The following is a 21491-nucleotide window of genomic DNA, read 5'->3' as shown; positions in this document are numbered from 1 at the left end:
AGGAAACCCTCCTCCCATCTTGAGCTCTCTCATCAGACATCTCCTTTGCAACCCTGCCTAGGTCACCTGAAATCTCACTTTGGGACTCAGGTGTAGTTGGCACTTGTTGTCTTTGGGCCTCGGTCAAAATTCAAACTGAAAGAGTTCCCCATTAACAACCTGTTATAATGCAAGTAAACGGAGGAGCCGCCATGGTCCCCGTCCTGCTGGAATTTAGAGTCTAGTGGGGAAGGCGTGCTGTCACCCGTATAGTCTCTTCCATTTCCAGCAACACAGCAGATGAATAACCAGTCTGTCCTCCTGCTGGTAGTAGCTGAAAATACAAGATAAAGTATTTGAAACCTTCTAAAATATATCAATGAGCCAGCAGGAAATTAAAGAATACTCAGAGACCAAGAACTAAGTGAAGCTGAGAACCCAAAGAGAACTTTGTTAAAGGAAATTTTGGACAGTGTCCTTCATGCGGAAGGAAGGGATCCAGGTGGGATATGAGACGCCAGAAGGGGTGAAGGACAAGAAGCTGGTGGCTGGGTGGGCGACTCGAAGCAGACGTTGGTGATCGGTAATAGTGATGCATTGTAAGAACAAAAGAGAAATAAATTCCTTGCCACAACGGCATATAAATTTGGAGAGGGAGATTCAAGTTAAAGAGTTCAGTGGTTCTTGTGTTAATTACCTTTGGAGGTTTATTAGCTAATTCATAATAAAATTTCCAGGATAGCAAGGGAAACAAAAGAAAAAATAAACAAGTGGAACTTCATCAGACTAAAGAGCTTCTGCAAGGCAAAGGAAACCATGAACAAAACAAAAAGACAACCCACCAACTGAGAAAAAATATTTGCAAATCATATATCCGACAAGAGGTTAATTTCCAAAATATATAAAGAACTCACACGACTCAACAACAAAAAAAACAAACAACCCAATGAAAAAATGGGTAGAGAATATGAACAGACATTTTTCAAGGAAGATATACAGATGGCCAACAGGCACATGAAAAGATGTTCAGCATCACTAATCATCAGGGAAATGCACATCAAGACTACACTGAAATATCACCTTACACCCATTAGAATGGCTATTATCACCAATACAAAAAAACAACAAATGTTGGAGAGGATGTGGAGAAAAGAGAGCCCTCATACACTGCTGGTGGGAATGCAAACTGGTGCAGCCACTATGGAAAACAGTATGGAGATTTCTCAAAAAATTAAAAATAAAAATACCATACAGCCCAGCTATCCCACTACTGGGATTTATCCAAAGAACTTGAAATCAATAATTCAAAGAGACTCATGCACCCCTGTATTCATTGCAGCATTATTCACAATAAGCAAGATGTGGAAGCAACCCAAGTACCCATTGACTGATGAATGGATAAAGAAGATGTGGTATATATATATACAATGGAATACTACTCAGCCACAAAGAAAGACAAAATTGTCCCATTTGCAACAACATGGATGGACCTTGAGGATATTATGGTAAGAGAAATAAGCCAGACAGAGAAAGACAAACACCATATGATTTCACTCATATGTGGAAGATAAACAAACACGTGGACGAAGGGAACAGATTAGTGGTTCCCAGAGGGGAAGGGGCTTGGGGAGTGGGCGAAAGGGGTAAAGGGGCATGTTTGTATGGTGACTGACAAATAATAATGTACAACTGAAATTTCACAATGTTATAAACTATTATGACCTCAATAAAATAAAAAAATAAAAATAAAAGAATGAAAAAAAAATTTGCAGGATAATCATCAAGACAAGAGAAATGGGATTTAACTTTCAAACTAGTGGAGAGAAAAAAGTGGAATGAGAAAATGTAATCAATCTAAAGGAAAAAGACAAGAAAGGAGAAAAAAGAAACATGAAAAAGATGGAACAAACAGAAAGCACAAAATTCCAAATATGTTATTAATTACAGTAAATGTAAATGGACTAATCACGCAACTGAGAGGTAAGGGTCGTTAGAGGGGATTGCTGTATCTGTTCACAAAAGGCACAGAAAGGCGGAAAGTGAAAGGATGGGAAAAGATACATTGGAAAACACTAACCGAAAAAATCTGATGACGCTATATTAATGTCAAAAAATTGATTTTAAGGGGCTGGCCCCGTGGCTTAGTGGTTGAGTGCGAGTGCTCCGCTCCTGGCGGCCGGGGTTCGGATCCCGGGTGCGCACCAACGCACCTCTTGTTGAGCCACGCTGAGGCCGCGTCCCACATACAGCAACTAGAAGGATGTGCAGCTATGACATACAACTATCCCCTGGGGCTTTGGGGAGGAAAAGGGAGAAAAAAGGAGGAGGATGGACAATCAATGTTAGCTCAGAGCCGGTCTTTGTCAGCAAAAATGAGGAGGATTAGCACGGATGTTAGCTCAGGGCTGATCTTCCTCACACACAAAAAAAATTGATTTTAAGATAAAAAACATTACTGGAGATCATGTTAGTGTCACTACGTGAAGATTAAAAAATTCATTTCATCAAACAGATAAAATAAGTTTAAATTTGTGTGCTTCTAATAATATAACCTCAAAAATATAAAACAAATATTGTCAGAACTATAAGAAAAATTACATGAATTCATCATCAGAGAGAAAGATTTTAAATAGGCCTATCAATATTTAATGGATCAAGTAAATAAGAATCAGTAAAGATTATAGGAAATATATACAATGCAAAAAGAAGGGTTAATGTAATGGACATACACAAAAAAATATACTCTGAAACTACAGAATTCACATCTTTTCAAGCCCACATGGAACTTGTAAATATATTGAAAACATATTGGTTAATAAAGCAAGTCTTAATAAATTTCAAAAGACAAAATCATGAAGAGTACATGGTAAGACATCAGTGCAATTAAGCTGGAAATCAGTAATAAAAAGATGACTTGAAGCCCTTATATTTGGAAATAAACACACTTGTAAGTAACTCATAGATCAAAGAAGAAAACATGATGGAATTTTGAAAATATTTACAAATCAAAATGCGTGGGATGCAGCTAACAGAGTACTTAGAAATAAATAACCTTAAGTGTTTATTTATAAAAGAAGAAAGGCTGAAAATTAATGAAATAAGCATTCAGTTTAGCAGTTTTAATAAAGAAAAGCAAAATAAACAAGAAGAGAGTCAAAGGAGAGAAATAATAAAGTGGAAGATGTTGGTGAAATAGAAAAGAAACAGACACTACAGTTCCTTTAAAATGATAAAATTTACAAAGATCTGGTGAGACTGATCAAGGAAAAAAGAGTAAACAGTATTAGGAATATAAAAGGAACACAATTATAGATGCTGCAGATATTTAAAAGATAATTTGAGGCTATTATGAACAAATTGATGTCAGTAACTTTGAAAACATAAATGAATAAGTTCCTAGAAATATAGCTTATTAAAACTGTCTCAAGAAGAAATAGAAAGCCTGCATAGTCATATGACCATTAAGGAAGTTGAATCAGTAGTTAAACATTTTCCCACAGAGAAAATCGAGGCCCAGATAGTTTTAAATAAATTTCTATCAAATATTAAAGGAAAAATCATTCCACTCTGTGCTGAATCCTGTGGTGTTGAATTGGAATTGGAGGCAGTGGTGTGAACTCGCCTTATGCATGCACATGTGAATAAGCGTGTGTGTGTTGCCTAGCATCCACGGGCGGGGTCCAGGAGCAAGGGCAGCACAGCAGCAGTGAGCACGACTTATGTTCAGATCTTGGTTTCTGGACACTGTTCACCATTAAAAGGAACCGGGGCTTTTTGGCCACCTTCCAGAGCTGAAGCAGGAAAAGTACAGGATAAGCTCAGAACATTCAGAGCAGAAAGCAAGGCAGTGCTCAGAGAGCAATGGGGACATGTCGTAGGACACAGAGCCATCCTGAAGGGGCTCCCACTGGCCAGGTCTGGGACACTCTCAGCATTACAGTGAGTACGGATAGTAATGGATTATAACCCAGTGGATAAAACAGGATTCCATAAGTCTACACTGATGTAAATGAATGAACGAATAAGTACATAACAAGAGAAAGTTCTTCCTTACGATAGACTGCTAATACAGACAGGAGAGAGCATTATTGATGGATGATGGTAGATAGAAGAGCGGCATATAAAATCACCAGCCAATAACTACGGTAGTAATAATTCAGGCAAGAAACATCAATGGTTGCTAAAATCATGGATGAAAGTGGGGTGAGAAATGGGGGTTTTGTAGTCTTGAACTCTCTCTCAACAAAATACATACTGATTACAAAGGGAAAAAACTTAGAGTGGAGAGACCCAGCACCCGCCGTCCTAAGTGATCAGATTTGACCTCACAATAATGGAATAAACTTATACTGTGTGCCTCGCATAGGATGCGTGAGAAGAACGCACGGTCACTGTTGTGACGTTCCGGCGAAGATGAACAACTTGATCTGATCACGAGGGAGCAGCAGACAAACCCAGACTGCTGGCAGTCTGCAGAGTGACTCACTGTAACCTGCAAAGTCAAGGTCATGAAAGTCGAGGAGAGACCAAGGAGCTTTGGCCTTTCCATTGGAAGGGGAGCAGAGCAGTGGGGGCACGTGGGACCCAGGACCAGACCCCTGGCTCAGAGGATGCTAGTGGGACTGGGGGGAACTTGAGTGGAGTCTCTGGGCAGAGGGTTTTTGGGGTGCTTTGTCTATTCTTATAACTTTTCTGTAAGCCTGACACTGTCTCAGAGTAAAACAGGAACAAATGAACAGAAGAGGAACAAAGAAAACTGCAAACCTGAAAAGTTGCTCTGCAGTGTGAATCGTGGCAGCTCCCGAGGGCTGGTGGGCAGAGCATGTCCCCAGGGGAGCCAGGAGTGGGGAGGATGGGGGAGGGTGGTGGCAGCGCAGGACGCAGTCCTGCAGTGTTGGGGAGCGTGGATGCGTGTAAGGGTTTGTGAGGTGCGTCACGCGTGAACCTTCTAGGAGCGCTTGGCGTTTTCGGCCATCCAGGCCTTGTATGAAGAGAAGTGTAAGAACAGCCAGCGCTTTCCTCACTGTGGGTAGGCAGGTGGGCCGCAGGCGAGTGGGCAGCCGTGGCCGTGGGGACTGGGATGTAGCATCTGCTGGCCTTTCCTCGGTCTCCCCTCGCACGCGGGCCTTCTTCCCCAGCACACTTTCAGCATCACCACCGGCCCAGCCCTGACAGAGCCTCCCCGCCCGCTCTTTTTCTCCTTAGCACTTAGCTGTGTGTCCTGCAGTCGTGTCCATCTCCTTCTCTGTGGACAGCCCAGGACAGGGATTGGCAATGTAGATGCTGAAGAAATGAATGACTGCAGAAGCAAATGAATGATCACATCCTTTAGGAGGCCCCGTGCACCTGGACAGCAGAGAGCATGAGACCTTTCACGCACTACTTTTTACTCAGTTCAGTCTGTATCTGTCGCCCATGAATTAGGCACGACAGTGACTTGTGAGTGATTTGTGTGAGGAAATCGAAGGCAACGATGACTGACAGGCAACTCCAAGACAGGGTTATTTGCAAATTCAAGGTTGTGTAACTGGAGGCTTCTTTATTAATTTACTTATAAATTCATTTTTTATACATGGATCAGGTGTTTTCTGACAGCTGAGCAGGCACTCCTGCAAAGCACAGGCCGCTGGGCCTGTAGGTGGACGGCACTGGGACACTCGTCAGCCGGAGCTGCTACTGAGGATGGTCTGGTGTGTCCCTGACGAGGCCCTGTCCTGTCTTAACTCGAAGATCGGGGTTCCTGGACCCTCGGTGCTGCCAGTGTAATGGGTCCTGCGTGGTGGCTTGAGCAAGTGTATCTTTACACCTGCGCACCGAGCAGTTACTAATTGAATAAATATTTGATTTTTTAAAAGCTCTGGCACACTTTGTGGGGGGTGTTTTGCTTTACACAGTGTTTCTTGAACCCTCAGCTTGGCCTGGTGTACTTTCTTTCTGATGTACTGAAACTTGACAAAAATGCCAAATAGTTGGCTTGTTCCAGATGTTTCACATCACGAAGAGAATATGGATCTGCAACGCGTGTAAATGGTATTCCTTTTTCTTCCCAAAGCGCTCTTTCTGGTTGCATCTTGCGGGGTAACGTGGGGATTAAAGGAAAGGGTGCATTTCCTCTGCAGGACGTATGACCTGAGTTACTGCAGAGCCCTCCATGGGCTCCCAGGCTCAGTGAACTGGGAAAGTGTTTGGAAACTCTCTTGACCAGAGAAATGTCACGCAGCCGCCGCTTCCACATCATCACGGGCTCTCAGGAAGTTCAGTTTTCGTGGCTGCTTTTGAGTAGTACTGAAGTGTGAAATCTCCAAAGCTCGCCGGGTGCATTTGGGAAAATGTGGAAATTCTTTCTGTAGAAATCAGCAATTTGATGCAATATTCATCTTGGAACGTGCTCTCATTTTCTAAATACCGTGATTGCTTGAAATGAGCGTGTTTATTTACACCCCTGATGGTTTTTCTTGCCCAAGGGAACTTGGGGCTTTGAACGGCAGTTTGAATCCCTTCTCTTCATCTCTGTCACTGTAGGTTTTGGAAGGATGCACACCTACCCCAGTACCCACCTGCCGGGACCCTCTCCTCCCCCCACGTGCGTGTCATATGCACTTTCTCATGCTGTTAAATACGCCCGAACCGTGTGTGAAAAGCATCCTGCACAAAGTAGTCAGTTTCTCCCATTCATTGTCTTAACCCCAACACACAGTGTTCACACACACCCTCACACACCCAATGTTCACACACGCACACAGTGTTCACACACAATGTTCACACACACCCTCACACAATGTTAGCACACACCCTCACACACAGCGTTCACACAAACCCTCACATACAATGTTCACACACACCCTCACATACAGCATTCACACACACCCTCACACACTCAGTGTTCACACACATACCCCCAGTGTTCACACACACCCTCACACACAATGTTCACACCCAGTGTTCACACACACACACCCAGTGTCACACACACCCTCACACACACAATATTAGCACACATCCTCTCACACAAAGCATTCACACACACCCTCACAGTGTTCACACACACCCTCACACACCCAGTGTTCACACACACCCTCACACACACAGCATTCACACACACCCTCTCACACAACGTTCACACACACCCTCACAAACACACACACAGCCTCACACATGCACAGTGTTCACACACACCCTGCTGGTTACTCCCCCTCCACCCACCCCTCCCTGCCTCTGGTCTTACCTGTTGGGCCCACCTGGCTGGCTAATGTAGGGATTAAGAGATGTAAATGCCCACCTGTGGTGAGCCCACTGTGGGGGCCCCTGTGTGTCATTGTGTAATCATCCTTGTGATTCACAGGAGGGGGCACTGCCTGGGGAGGGTAGGGTGGTGGTGGGGCTGCCCGGTTGTGGGGGCAGAGGGGGCATGGCCAGGAGGACAGAAGGCTGGGGATGGGGAGGCCTCCGGCTTGCCCCCTACCTCGCCCGTGCCCCCATGCTGCCCCTCTGGGAGTCTCCTCCAGGCCAGGATATGGATATGTATATTTCATGGTCATCTTCCAAAGGCAAAACAAGGAGTTTGTCTTTCAGTTCTTTAAAAGTGAAGGGAGAGATAGTTTGAATGTCTGAAAACTGTGAGGTGAAACTCCACTAATGTGGTGTCAAAATTGCAGTGGTCTTTGTAGACACAGTTGGGATGGGGAGCAGGGGTCAGAGGTGGAGCACTGGGCCCTCCCGTGCAGCTCCCCACCCTCCTCCGTCCCTCCCTCCATCCCTCCCTCCCCTGGAGCACCCTCCTTCCATCCCTCCATCCCTCCCTCCATCCCCCCCTCCATCTCCCCTTCCATCCCTCCCTCCCCTGGAGCACCCTCCTTCCATCCCTCCATCCCTCCCTCCATCCCCCCCTCCATCTCCCCTTCCATCCCTCCCTCCCCTGGAGCACCCTCCTTCCATCCCTCCATCCCTCCCTCCATCCCCCCCTCCATCTCCCCTTCCATCCCTCCCTCCCCTGGAGCACCCTCCTTCCATCCCTCCATCCCTCCTTCTATCCCCCCTCCATTCCTCCCTCCCCTGGAGCACCTGCCCTCTCTCCATCCCCTGGACCCCCTCTCTCTCTTCCCTGTAGTGCCCAACCGTCCTCCTTGCCAGGCCCTGGTCATTTGCTCCCCTTGGTCCAGCTGTACTGCACTGCATGGCACCCACAAACATGCTCGGTCATCATGGAGAGAGTGGGTGTCGGGAGAGCCCCCTGCATCCCACGTTCAGTGCATCCCCCATCCTGGGCTCACCTGTCCTGACTGCCCAAGAGTTGGCTTCACCTGAGCTAGGAGCAAAGTGGGTGCCACCTTCTGGGCATCACGGCACCACCCAGAGGCAGAGATGGGGGAGTCTTCAAGTTTCTCCTCCACTAGGAACACTTGGCACCTCTCATTGGCCAGACCTGCATGGCTGTGTGTGTAGCATCTTCACAGGGATGTCCACTGTCTCCATGATAATTCTTCAAATTCCCTCTGTTCCAGACGAACCTTTTCAGGGATACAAGAAATCATGAAGTGGGAGAAAGGTTGGTCCTGGTTATTCTGAAGACAGTTGGTGGAGAGCTTGGACTGGGCAGTGAGAATCTCAAGTGTGGCTGAAGTTCTGAGGGTTGTTGGGCGACACAGTAGGGGAGGGAGCTGTAAGGACAGAGGCCAGTCCAGGCTTCTGTGAGGAGTCAGGCTGAGCCCCTTGAGCCGGGGGGGTCCCGTTCATTTCTGGGAGTGGGCGGCCCTGGCCTCTTCTTCCTGCCTTGTGGCCCTGAGCTGTCTAATGGACCAGATGCCGCATGCCAGCCCAGGCTCTGCCCAGGGTGAGGACAACTTCCATGGGACCAGGGCTCTTGGAGGCCCCCCCATCTCTTGCTGGCCCTCAGAGGCCAGGCTGGGGTGACGGAGGACCTGGGTGGGGCGGATGGGACGTGGCTTGGCCTCTTTTCTGTGGACGGGGCAGGGCCAGTGGCTCATGAGGGGCCCGGGGCTCTTGGACGTGGACAGGCCTCTCGATCCCCACCTGGGCCTTGGGGCACCTCTTGTCCCTGGAACGTACCTCCTCGCCACCTCCTCACCAAGCCTGGCCTTGGGGGACCACAGCAGCTCTCTCTTCACACTTTCACCAGCTCCCTGAAAGGATACCCCAGCACCTGCTCCCTGCCAACCTTTCTCCCTGACCTGTTACCAGGAAAAATCAGGTGCGGATGAGGGGGCACCAGGAACCGCGAGGTGTGCTTGTCCGTGTCACAGGGGAGACCTGGCATGGAGAGGTGGGCACGGTTGGGCTGGGGTCTGTCTGCAGGGGCCCCTCCCGCTCCCCCCTCGGGGGCAGGGCTCCTTCCCAGGTCAGACCTTCAGGTGAGACAGTGGCAGTCCAGGGAGAAGAGAGGAGGTGACCCAGGAGGAAACCCTGAGATGAAATAACAGACCCAGTGACTGGGCAGAGCTGAGGCTGGAGTTGCTGGGGGGGGACCTAGGGGCGCCTCTGCTTACCTGGCGAGGCTGCCCCCATGGCCTGTGGCTGTGTCATCACCTTCGCCCACAGGTAAGAGGGATGACCCGGCAAGCCCCCAGATCCCAGCTTTGCCCCCCACCCCCACTGGAGTTTGCACCCCATTTCAGCATCCTGTGTCCGCTGAATTGGGGGACCTGGGAAGTGAGGGGGCAGCGCTGTCAGCGCAGACAGATTTTCCGCAGAGCCACCCCCACCCGCTGCTCAGTCCTGCAGGACGGTCTCCCAGAGCATTTGGTTTCCCTGTCTTGCCGCAGGCCTGGGGGTGGGGCGCGCCGGCTGCCCTGCTCGCACGCGAGGCCCTGGCTGGGGTCCAGGCGGCTGTCATTGCGGCTGAGGCCTCATCGCGTGACAGGAGCCCCGCCGGGCGTGCCCGCCGGAATGCGGCTGCGGAGGAGGGAAGTGGGGGTATGGGGGCACGCGATGCTGGGGGGCTGGTGTCCGGGTGCAGGGACCTACGGGGAAGGGGAGACAAGTTAGAAACAGGGGTGCCCGCGGTGGGGCACGATGCTGGGGGCCAGTGTCCGGGTGCAGAGACTTGCGAGGGAGGGGAGAGAAGTTAGAAAGGGGGGTGCCCACCGGGGGGCACGATGCTGGGGGGCCAGTGTCCAGGTGCAGAGACTTGCGAGGGAGGGGAGAGAAGTTAGAAAGGGGGGTGCCCACGGGGGGGCACGATGCTGGGGGGCCAGTGTCCAGGTGCAGGGACGTGCGGGGGGCACGATGCTTTGGGGCCGATGTCCGGGTGCAGAGACTGCGAGGGAGGGGAGAGAAGTGAGGGAGGGGTGTCCCCCACTTGTGCCTCCAGTGAGTGTGGACGGGGCGTGCCTAGCGACCCCCACCCTCCCGCACTAGCGCTGCCCCTGAAGGGGCCGAGGTCCCCGCCTCTGGGAGCGAACTGTGCGCATCACGGGGGGGGGGGGGTCAGCGTCCACGGTGACGACACAGCCCGGGGATCCCCCCACCCCAGCCTCACAGGTGTCGGCTTAGCATCCCCCACCCACGGGGTCTGCAGGGGGAGAGGACAGGAAGGCGGGCACAGTCCAGCCCCAAACCTCCCCTTCCCCTCGCTGGGGGCGGGGAGCCGGCTGAGTTGGGGTGGGGATGGGCGACCCTGCAATGGAGTTTGCTGTGCCGGAGGCCTTGGTGGTCTGGGTGGGTGGGCAGGCCACCCCAGGTGCACCGAGATGGGGGACCTGCCCCTGGCCCCCAGCACCCTTCGTGGCCTTCATTGAGCCCTAAATCCGCCCCAGGCGCTGCTCGGGCTCCGCCCTCTCCCACCTGATGGCGGCAGGGCGGGATCGTCGGGTGGGCAGGAAGCTGGCCTGGCCCTTGTGATGCCGCTGTGGGGCTGAGGGGTGGACACTGGCTCTGCAGAGGCTGGCAGGTCTGCGATTTTCCTCCTCTCAGTCTACGAGAACACGGGTTCCTGTGTGACCCTCTCTCAGAGCTCCCCTTAGCCGTCAGGACATTCTGAGACCAGAAGGTTCCTCGGGGCTGGGCGCCCACAGCTTCTCCTGGGTCTGTTTGCGGCTCCTGCGAGGGGGAAGAAGGAGTGGCCTGAGCTTGATGCACTGGAGCTTCCCCCTCTCTGAATATAGCAGAGTGCTGGTGAAAGGGATTAAAAATAAACCTCTGAGTGTCCCACTTGTGACGTCTCAAAGCTGTTTCACTGCCTTGAAAACCAGTGATGGGTGAGGGTTTCCTTAGGAGGGGTGGCCTCTGCACCTCTCCCGGGACCCCAGGAGTGGCTGCTCATGCTTCCCAGAATACACCGGGTTTCCGGCCCAGGAAAGGGGTTCATTTCTTGTTATACTTACTGCTGTGAACAGAGGTCTAGTGCTTATTGGCTGCAGGAGAAGAGGGTTGTGGAGCAAGGGCTTCTGAGAGAGGGAGGGATGGAGAGGCCAGCTGGAGAGCAAAGGCCACAGCAGTTCCACCACGTGGTCACCGTCTGTGGGCTCTCCAAGGGCCACCTGCTGCATCCAGCCCTTGGCCCCCATGGGCACTTTGTCAGCGCGCCTGCACCTGGCCCCAGAGGACTTAAATGAGGGGGCCCTGTGCGGTCCCTGACTGGCAGGGGACGCCTGCTCGTCCAGCAGTTCGGCCTGGTGCGGGTGAGGGTCAGGGTCTCTGCCTGACGTGGTCCTGGCCCCAGGAGGAGCAGGTCCAGCCTGACGGGAGGAGGGTCAGACTGTCTCACCTGCAGCGCACGTCAGGGGCCTGCTGTCCTGGGGGCCAGGGGACTGTGTTCTGACACGTGCCCTGTGGGGCAGGTGCTGCCCGGCTCACTCGCGTGGCCGAGGGCACAGTCGGTGTGTGGCCAACCTCGGGTCTGGGCAGCTCTGCGGGGAAGTGGGGGCGAAGCTCCCCACAATCAGAAGCAGACTACCTGGTGAGAACCTGGAGGAAGGGTTCGGTACGGCTGCTGGGTTCCAGAGAACATCCGAGTTTGTGTCTTCTCCCAGACCACAGCAAGTGCAAGTGCTCCACCGAGCGATGGCCCTTTGACCCCAGTTACCCTGAGGTCACCTGTAGCTTCAGTTCTCAGATCCCAGAAATGAGGGGAAGCTGCGCAGGGCTCCCCCACCCCGCCCTCCACCAAGCGAGGCCCTGAAAGCCCGTTTTCCCCCATCCTCTCAGCAGCCCCCGGGGGTCCTCCCAGGATTCCCGGGTGCCGAGGAGGATGCTGCACGTGGAGTTGGGGGTCCTGCGACCAGCGCCAGCGAGCAGGGATGTGAACGATGTCTGTCTGTCTGACCTGCACGTCTGTCTATCTGAGCTCTTCACCCCAAAGAGGAGCTGAGGCCAGACTGGGGGGTGGGGATGGGAGAGGCACCAGGAAACCGCCTTCTTCAGGGGCCACCCGTCAAAGGGAAGGTGGCCACGCGAGCAGGCCTTCCCTTTCCGCCGAGTACTCAGGGCAGTCATGGGCGCCCTTGGGGTGTGGGAGCAGGAAGAGGGGAGCTGAGGGGTGGGCTCCGGGAGAGAGAGACAGCCATGACGAGGGCATGCGGGACTCCCAAGGGCAGTCAGACTTAGCCCTACGGCGCTCTGTTTGGAGACCCACCTGCACTTGGGTCTCAGAAGAGGAGCTGTGGGGACCCCTAGGGGTTCCCCGAGGCCTGGCAGGTTCTGAGGGGTTTGCGGAGGGTGCAGAGAGCAGCTTCGGGAGCCAAGTGGGCTCCTCCTGCCCCACTCGCCCTGGGAGGCCGAGCTGCCCCAGTGCGTCCGTCAGGGTGGTGAGGAGCCCATAGGTCAGCGTGGAACTCGGCTTTGCCCACAGAGGGTGGCAGCCAGGAACCGTGGGGTGAAAGTTGGGGACACAGGGAAGTGTGACCAGGCCTGGGAAGGGTGCTGACATGCCTTGTTCTCTGACAGCCCTGCAGGAGAAGTGCCCGCGGCAGTCAGCGGCCAGTGCCCCCACACCAGGAGACAGCGGTCTGCGCGGAGGGTCCGCAGTGCTGGAGGGAAGGCTGCTGCTGGAGGTGAGCCCCCATTCGCCCTGCGAGCAGCCAGTGTGGGGTGTGCAGACCCCACCCCAGGGCCCTTAGGTTGTGACCGTTTACCATGACCCAGAAGTTCAGGCTAAGAAGCATTGGAGGATGGAGCCAGAGCCGCCCTGGTTGGGGGCAGCAGGGGCTCCGGGTGAGGTCAGCAGGTCGGGACAGAGAGAGCCAGCCAATGACCTTGAGGCCCACGGGCTTCAGATCTGAAAGTCGTTTTTCATTCTGCATTTTCTGGTTTTGCTTGTCAGTGGGAGAACCTAGTAAAAAATTAAGCAAGGTTTTTTTTCCTCAAATTAAGGGTAGAAAATTGTGCATTGAGCTTCCCGGGGTCTGGCGGGCTTTCTGGCTCATGGCTTTATTGATGTTACATGCTGGACGTCACCCGCCCAGGTTGGCTTTTGCACCTGAGACAAACTGCCACCCCCAGTGACTCTGAACTGCTTCCCTGGATCTCTCACGTGGGCCTGTTACATGGGGACGGGGGACAGCCCTGGGTCAGTCTCTTAAGCAGGATAAGATGGTGAGGTGGAGCTTTCTGGTTGATCAAGTTGCTGGTCCACAGAGTGAGGGCGGCGCTGCCTCCACCAGGGGCCAAGACGCAGGCCGTCAGTCCACAAGAGGGTGGGGGCCAGAGGGAGGGAAGCCCGTAGCAGCCACCCGGTAACCAGCAGCCACGGTGCCCCTAAAGCTGTGCTTCCCCTGGCCGTCCCGGGAGAGGCTGGGCCCCATGTCCTTGCCCCCCATGTTCGGGCCATCTGTTAGGTTGACACTTCTGAGGGCAGAAATGGTGGCGTGTTGGCGCCCTCTGTGCTGGGTGATGTTCAGCCACCGCCTGCTGAGTGCCGGCAGCAGCCTCTGTAGGCGATTCCTCTGCACCCCAACCCACCTCACGGCAGCCTGAAGACCTGTCAGAGGCAGATCCTGAAGGGAATCCCCAGGTCCTTGCTGCCGCTGGCCCGTCCACCCACCGTGGCCAGCCCTCTGCAGAGGCCCTTCCCTGCCTTTGCGCCGATTACCTCACCGTCTCCCCTGCACAGCCCCCTTGCACGCCCATGCCCCCTCTGGAGGGGCTGCCCCTCCCACTTCAGTCCAGGGTCCTACCTCTAAGCTCATCTTGGCTGCTTCCCTGGTGCGTCTGCTCAGAGTCTTGGATGTTCTGCTGTTTAACCGGCGTGGCCCTCTGATCATCTCAGGCCTTGAAATCTGTCCCCGTCTGTGTCTTCACTCTCCATGCAGCCCACACTGGCTCTTACCGTGAAGAGGAGAACGGGGGACTGCTGAGCCTGTCAGAGAGTGTGGGCCCTCTCCCTTTCTTCACTTTCAACTTTTATTAGAGATTTTGAACCTTACAAAGAAGAGAGGATGGAGTAATGACCTCCAGGGCCTAGTGGCCTGGCCTCGCGGGGGTGGCTTTGGCCAACTTGTTCCTCCTTGTGTCCCCCTCCACTTTTCCCAGGCCTTCCCTCCCCAGATCCCCCCGCCCCCCAGGACCCTGTCCTGCCTCCATCTTCTCAGGTCCCCCTCCCCCCGTGACTTCTTGGTGCCCTGATGTCCCCTCGGTTCACACTGCATCTTCTCATCATCTGTGCACTTCGTCCAGCCCTCTAAGCCTCCGTTTCCAGCACCCAGGCAGGTGGCTGAGCACACTGGGGCCCCATAAGGATGACAGACGGACAGATTGACAGACAGGTGGAAAGCATCGAGACTGATTTGAGGGGAGTGGGAGGCATTTGCAGCATAGGATCTGGGGGTGCTGGTGCTAAACAGAGTTGGGTGGTACTGTGTTCCCACCTGCCCCCGTGGATCCGCATGACCCTGCCTGACCCCCATGACCCCCGATGGTCCCCACAGAGACCCCACAACCCCTCATGACCCTGCACAGACCCCTCCTGGCCCCCATGAACCCCCATGGTCCCTATGATGCCCACAACCCCCCACGACCCCACAGGGTCGCTATGACCCCCACATGACCCCTATGACCCCCATGGCCCCCAAGGCCTCTGCCCCTGCTGAGGGGTTTGATGTGCTCTCATGAGGATCAATGAGCTTATGAATCATTTCCTTTTTTAAAAAATAACAATATGTGAGGAAGTACATTCTTGTACTCGCCAGGTTTGAGTTTAATTTCTGTGGAAACCCTCAGCATGACGGACGTTGGGGGCTCCGGTCTCAGACTCTCAGAGCAGGTACAGGTGCCACGTCCCTCCGTCTGGAGGGGGCGTGGGCACCACTGCACTCTGGGACACACTGGTGCTTTGAGCAGAGGCCAGATTCCACATTTCGTCATTTATCAGGTCTTTAGGAAGCAAGTTCTTATATATTCTTTTTCCTTTAAAATTGCTTTTTTCCGTCAGTGCTTGTAAAACTGGAGCTGGAAAACGTGTGCTGGTTTGAAGTGTATTCTCGGCAAAAGATAACTGGTGTTGCTCTTTTCTTGTTCATGTTCAGAATTAAGATGACAACATCTTAATCATAAAATCCTAGTCGTAAAAGCTTTCTTAAACCTTGTTCCGAGCTGTAAATACGGAAGCATGTGCACAGGGCGCCCGATCCATCTCCATTTAGAGCTCAGGGGCTGTTTCACCGTGTCCTGCCCCTGCCCCTGTGGGTGTCCCCCCCCGGAGATGGGTGTTGCAGAGTTGCACACCTCGGAGGCTGCCCTGCCCTGCATGGGGGCGCCCTCCCGGGCCTTTCTGCTCATGGACCAGGTCTTCCCTGGGGGCCTCAGGACGAGGGTGGCGGTCCTGGCTGAGGCTGAAGCCCAGGAGATGACCAGACCTGACTCCCGGGGCCTGGGAAGCAGGGGAGGGCGGTGCCCAGCCAGGTCATTGGCCCTAGTTTCCGCGTCCTGCTGCCCAGCGTGGGAATGTTTTTGGAGCTACCCTCCGGTGGGACTTTCTGAGGAAGAGATCCCAAGGCTGGGGGGTCGGGTCTGCTGCCCGTCTGCTCTGGGCACTGTGGGCTGTCCTGGTGCCCACCTGCCCGCCAGGCTCCCCCGCCAGACCGTGTGAAGCCCCCACCGCCTGACTCCGTCCAGCAGTTCCTGAAGCCTCATTCACTGCTTCTTGTTTAACGTTCTCTGTGGCCTACAGGAAGTTTCTGGAAGGTTCCTTTGACTGGAATCAGGGTGGGTTATATGATAAGGGTTCTTCACAGCATTTCCAGTGTGGCAATTCTCAACCTTTGGGGTTAGAGACTATTTTTGAAGTTTAAAAATATTCCCAAACAGCAAAATAAGCAAATCAAACAATGGTAACAAGAAAATCCCAGCTTTCACTTCCAATCTTCAGTCTCTTGAAGATAAACTGGGAAAAAGGAGAGGTTTATGGCACAGCATCATAAATGCATAAAACATTTAGAGCTGCACAGACTTTACAGTGCCTGTGGTCTAATGTCTGTTATCTTAAGATGAAGAAACCGAGATCTGGAGCTGTTAGGGCTGGTCCAGGGGGCACGTCGGGGGCTGATCCAGGGCCCGCGGGCTTCAGATCTGAAAGTCTGAATATAACAGAGTGCAGCACGAAAGGGATTAAAAATGAACCCCTGAACGTCCCACTTGTGACCGTCAGAGCTGGTCCAGGGTGTCTGTCCCGGGCAGGGGCTGGTCCAGGGTGCCCACTGGGGGCTGGTCCAGGGTGCCCACTGGGGCTGATCCAGGGGGCCTACTGGGGGCTGGTCCAGGGTGCTTATCCCAGGCAGGGGCTGGTCTAGGGGGCCCATTGAGGGCTGGTCCAGGGTGCTTATCCCAGGCAGGGGCTGGTCTAGGGGGCCCATTGGGGCTGGTCCGGGGGCCTGTCAGGGCCAGTCCAGGGTGCTCGTTGGGGCTTCAGTGGGACTGGCATCCGCGTTCAGTGGCTGCAGGCCCTTGGCTCCCCAGAAGCCAGGGCAGATGATCAAGCTGCCCCCCAGTGCGCTCCTCGGCACAGGCACTGGGAACAGGGGTGACAGAGGAGGCATGGGGGATGGGAGACTGGGGGAGAAGAGAGAAACGACCGTCTGGAGAAGAAACCAGCAGAGGGATGAGGCAGGACAGAATGGAAGGTTCTGGAAGCACACACATCAGATGGACAGGGAGAGCAGCACCCTGGGCTTTGTTTCTGCCTTTGAGGTGGGCTGCAAGATGTGGTGGTTAGTGCAGACACGGCAGCGTGCTCGCAGGGGCCTATTGGGGACCAGAAGGACACCCCTGACCACTTGACCCTGGCTGGAGTTCAGGTGTACTGTGGCTGCACCATACTTTTTCTAGCACTTATTTTTAAATTTCTACATGCTAAAACTCGTTTTTTGGTGGTGTGGTGTGACCACTGCTGTAATCAAGATACAGAACAATCCCCCCCCCTCCCCGGCCAGATTTTCCTTGTGGTGCCCATTTGCAGTCAGACCCGGCCCCCTCCCCCAGCGCCCCCCCCCCCCCCCCCCGCCACCGCGCCCATGTCCTCCGTCTGTCCTCAGAATGCCCCGTGAGCAGACTCCCGCAGCATGTAGCCTTTGGGGTCTGGCTGCTGCCGCTCAGTTTCTGGCGTTCTGTAGTACAGATGTGCCTCAGTGTGCTTGCTGGGCTAACCACCGAGGGACGTTTAGGGTGTTTCCAGGATTTGGTGTTTATGAATAAAGCTGCGATAATCAGTCACATGCAGGTTTTTCTCTGAATATAGATTTCGTTTTATTTGGGTGAGACCTACGTGTGTGATTGCTGGTGCTGAGTGTGTTCTTGACTTTATAAGAAGCTGTCACACTGTTTTCCAGAGTGGCTGTGCCGTGTCACCTCCCCACCAGCAGGAACAGGGTTCCAGTTTCTCCGAATCCTTGGTATTGTGTGGCGTGACCTTTGTTCAAAGCCACTTTAATCGGTGTACATGGAACCTCCTTCAATTTGCATTTCCATTGTGACTAATAGTGCTGAGCTCTGTCCAGGCGTCTGTCTGCCATCCACAGGCCCTCCTTGTAAACTTCACTCATATAAATAAATCTGCCAGTTTGCTTTCTTGCATCGAGTTTAGAGTTCCTTATGTATTCTGGACGCATGTCCTCTGCAATGTGCTTGATTATAAATATTTTTTCCCAGTCTGTGGCTTGTCTTTTCATTCTCTTGACAGGCTCTTGAAGAGAGCGGAAGTATTTAATTTTGTTGAAGTCCAATTTATCAATTTATTTTTTAATAGATGAAGATTTTCATGTCACATTTAAAAACTCTTTACCTAACCTAAGGTTACAAAGATTCTTTTAAATGTTTTTTTCTGGAGTTTATAGTTTTACCTTTTGCATTCAGTTCTGTAATCCATTTGTAGTTAACTTTGGTATAAAGGGTGAGGTATAAGTCAAGATTTATTGTTTTTGCATATGAATGTCCAGTTGCTTCAGAATCATTTATTAGAAAGACTATCCTTTCCCCATAGAATTGCCTTTACACTTTGGTAAAAAATCAGTTGGCCATATTTTTGTGAGTCTCTTTCCGAACTTGCTATTTTGCTCCGTTGATCTGTTTGTCTGACCTTTCACCAATACCATACTGTCTTAATTACTGTAGCTTGATAGTAAGTCCTGAAATCAGAGTGTGAATATTCCAGTTTTGTTGTTCTTTTTAAAAATTGTTTTGACTATTCTAGCTCTTCTGTCTTTCCATATAAGTTTTAAAATTAGCTTATTGATATCTACAAAAATTCCTGCTGGGATTTTGATTGAGATTGTGTTAAATTGGTAGGTCAGTTTGGGGAGAATCGACATCCCAAGGGTGCTGACGCTCCCATTTCATGAGCACAGTGTCTCTCTCCACTTGTTAGATCTTTTATTACTTTTCTCAGTGTTTATAGGTCCTGTGTGTATTGTTAGATTTATGCCTAAGTATTTAATGTTTTGGTTGCTATTATAAATGGAACTCTTCTTTATTTTCAGTTTTCATTATAAATATATAGAAATACAATAGATTTTTCTAGGCTGACTTTGTATCTTGTGACCTTGCTGAATTCATCAGTAGTTCTTGGAGATTTTCTGTAGATTCCATGAGAATTTTACATAGATTATCGTGTTGTCTGAGAATAGAGACAGTTTTATATCTACTTTTTCAGTCTACATTCTTGATTTTTCTTGCCTTGTTGCACTTCTGGGACTTCTGGCACAATGCAGAGTAGGGTAGGTGAGAGAATGTCTTTGCCTTGCCCTGATCTTAGGGAGAAAACTTCAGTCCTTCAACGTTAAGGATGATACTAGTTTACGCTTGTTTTTTGTAGATGCCTCATATCAGAATAAGAAATTTCCCTCTGTTCCTTGTTTTCTGAGAGTTCTTATTATGAACAGATATTAAATTTTGTCAAATGCTTTTTCTGCATCTATTGAGATGGTCATGGTTTTTCTTCTTTAATCTGTTAACCTTGTGAATTACATTGACTGATTTTCAAATATTGAACCAACCTTGCATGCCCAGGGTAGGTCTTATTCATATATTACTGAATTAAATTTGCTAATGTTTTGTGGAGATTTTTGTGTTTATGTTCATGAGAAGTATTTTTGTAGTTCTCTTTTTTCGTAATGTCCTTGTGTGGTTTTGGTATCGTGATAATGCAAGCGTCATAAAATTAGTTGCGAGTGTTCCCTTCTCTTCTATTTTCTGGAAGAGACTGTGTAGAATTGGTATTATTTCATCCTGAAATGTTTGGTAGAGTTCACTAGTGAAAACAACTGGTCCGGGAGTTTTCTTTGTTAGAAGATTTTTAACTATGAATTCAATTTCTTTAATCAGTGTGGGACTATTCAGGTTATCTATTCTAGTGTGAATTTTAGTAGCTTGTGTCTTTCAAGGAATTGGTCCATTTCACCTACTTTACGGGGTTTGTGGGTTCAGGGTTGTTTATGGTTTTCCCATTTTGTCCTTTTAATGTCTGTAGAGTCTGTAGTGATGTCTCCTCTTTCATTCCATTGGTAATTTGTGTCTTCTCTCATTTTTTCTTAGTCAGTTGGGCTAGAGGTTTATCAGTTTTATTGGTTTTTTTGAAAGACACAATTATTGGTTTCATTGAATTTTTCTATGGACTGAATATTTGTATCCCCCCCAAAATTCATATGTTGATGTGATGGATTTTGGAGGTCGTGCCTTTGGAAGGTGGTTAGGTAATGAGGGTGGAGCCCTCATGAATGGAATTAGTGCCCTTATAAAAAGAGGCTCCATAGAGATTCTTGCCCCTCCTGCTGTGTGAGGTCACAGCGAAAAGGCAGCCATCTGTGAACCAGGAAGTGGGTCTCACTAGACTTCTGTCATTGGGCGAGGTATTCTGTAAACGTCAGTCACATTAAGTTGTTGATAACGTTTGTCTTTTATATCCTTGTTGATTTTCTGTCTAGTCTCAGCCTGAAAGACAAGCGTTGACATCTAGTATAATTGTGGAATTTTGTATTTTTCCTTTCAGTTTATTTTTACTTTATCTATTTTGGATTTCTGTTGTAGGGTGCAAACTCATTTAGGATTATTAGTGGGTTTTTTTCATGAATTGCCCCATCTATCATTATCATTATGTAAAATGCCTCTTTTTTTTTCCCCCTCCCAAAGCCCCAGTAGATAGTTGTATGTCATTGCTGCACATCCTTCTAGTTGCTGTATGTGGGACGCGGCCTCAGCGTGGCCAGAGAAGTGGTGTGTCAGTGCGCGCCCAGGGTCTGAACCCGGGCCGCCAGCAGCGGAGCGCGCGCACTTAACCGCTAAGCCACGGGGCCGGCCCTAAAATGCCTCTTTATTGCTGGTAATTTTCCTTGTTCTGAAGTCTACTTTAAACCTATAAATTTATGTCTTTCACCAAATTTGGGGAGTTTTCAGCCACTTTTCTTCAAATATTTTTTACTGCACCAATCTCTTTCTCTTCCATTTCAGAAACTCCACTGACACAAATGTTAGACTTTTTCATATTGTCCCACAGGTCCTTGGGGCTCTGTTCACTTTTTTCCAATACTTTCTCTCTCAGATTGGATAATTTCTATTGATTTAAACTTTACTGACTCTTTTCTGTGTCACTTCCATTCTGCTATTGAGCCCATCCAGTGAAATTTTTACTTCATATATTTTATTTTTCAGTTCTAAAATTTCTATTTAGTTCTTTTTTTATAGTGTCTATTTCTCCTCTGAGACTTTTAAAAATCTTTGTTTTCATTTCAAAGTGCTTACCTTTATCTCATGGAGGATGGTTATTTTAACTGTTTTAAAATCCTTATCTGATAATTCCACCATTTATGTCATTTTAGAGTTGGCATCTGTTTATTGTCTTTTCCCTTCAGTATGACTCTCATGTCCTGGTTCTTAGTATATACAGTAATTTTGGATTGTGTGGTAGGTAGAATAATGGCCCCCAGAGATGTTCACATCCTAATTTTTGGAGCCTGTGAATATGTTGCTTTACATGGAAAAAGGACTGTGCAGATGTGACTAAAAGTGTGTACATTAAGATGGGGAGATGATCCTGGATTATTCAAGTGGGCCCAGAGTAATTACAAGGATCCGTA

General features: G+C 50.6%; 1 protein-coding gene across 2 annotated transcripts in view; it reads left to right on the top strand.

Moving 5' to 3' along the window:
- Positions 1 to 21491, top strand: part of AHRR (aryl hydrocarbon receptor repressor) — an 84866-nt gene that overhangs the window by 22169 nt on the left and 41206 nt on the right. For both annotated transcript variants that reach the window (XM_058564420.1, XM_058564419.1), the window contains exon 4: positions 12880 to 12986. In XM_058564420.1, coding sequence (XP_058420403.1) covers positions 12880 to 12986 — 107 coding nt within the window. The remainder of the gene's footprint in view (positions 1 to 12879; positions 12987 to 21491) is intronic.

Source organism: Diceros bicornis, chromosome 20, assembly GCF_020826845.1.
Source record: "Diceros bicornis minor isolate mBicDic1 chromosome 20, mDicBic1.mat.cur, whole genome shotgun sequence".
Classification (NCBI taxonomy): Eukaryota; Metazoa; Chordata; class Mammalia; order Perissodactyla; family Rhinocerotidae; genus Diceros; species Diceros bicornis.
The sequence above is the reverse complement of the archived record's forward strand: the minus strand, read 5'-3'. Positions and strand labels throughout refer to the sequence as shown.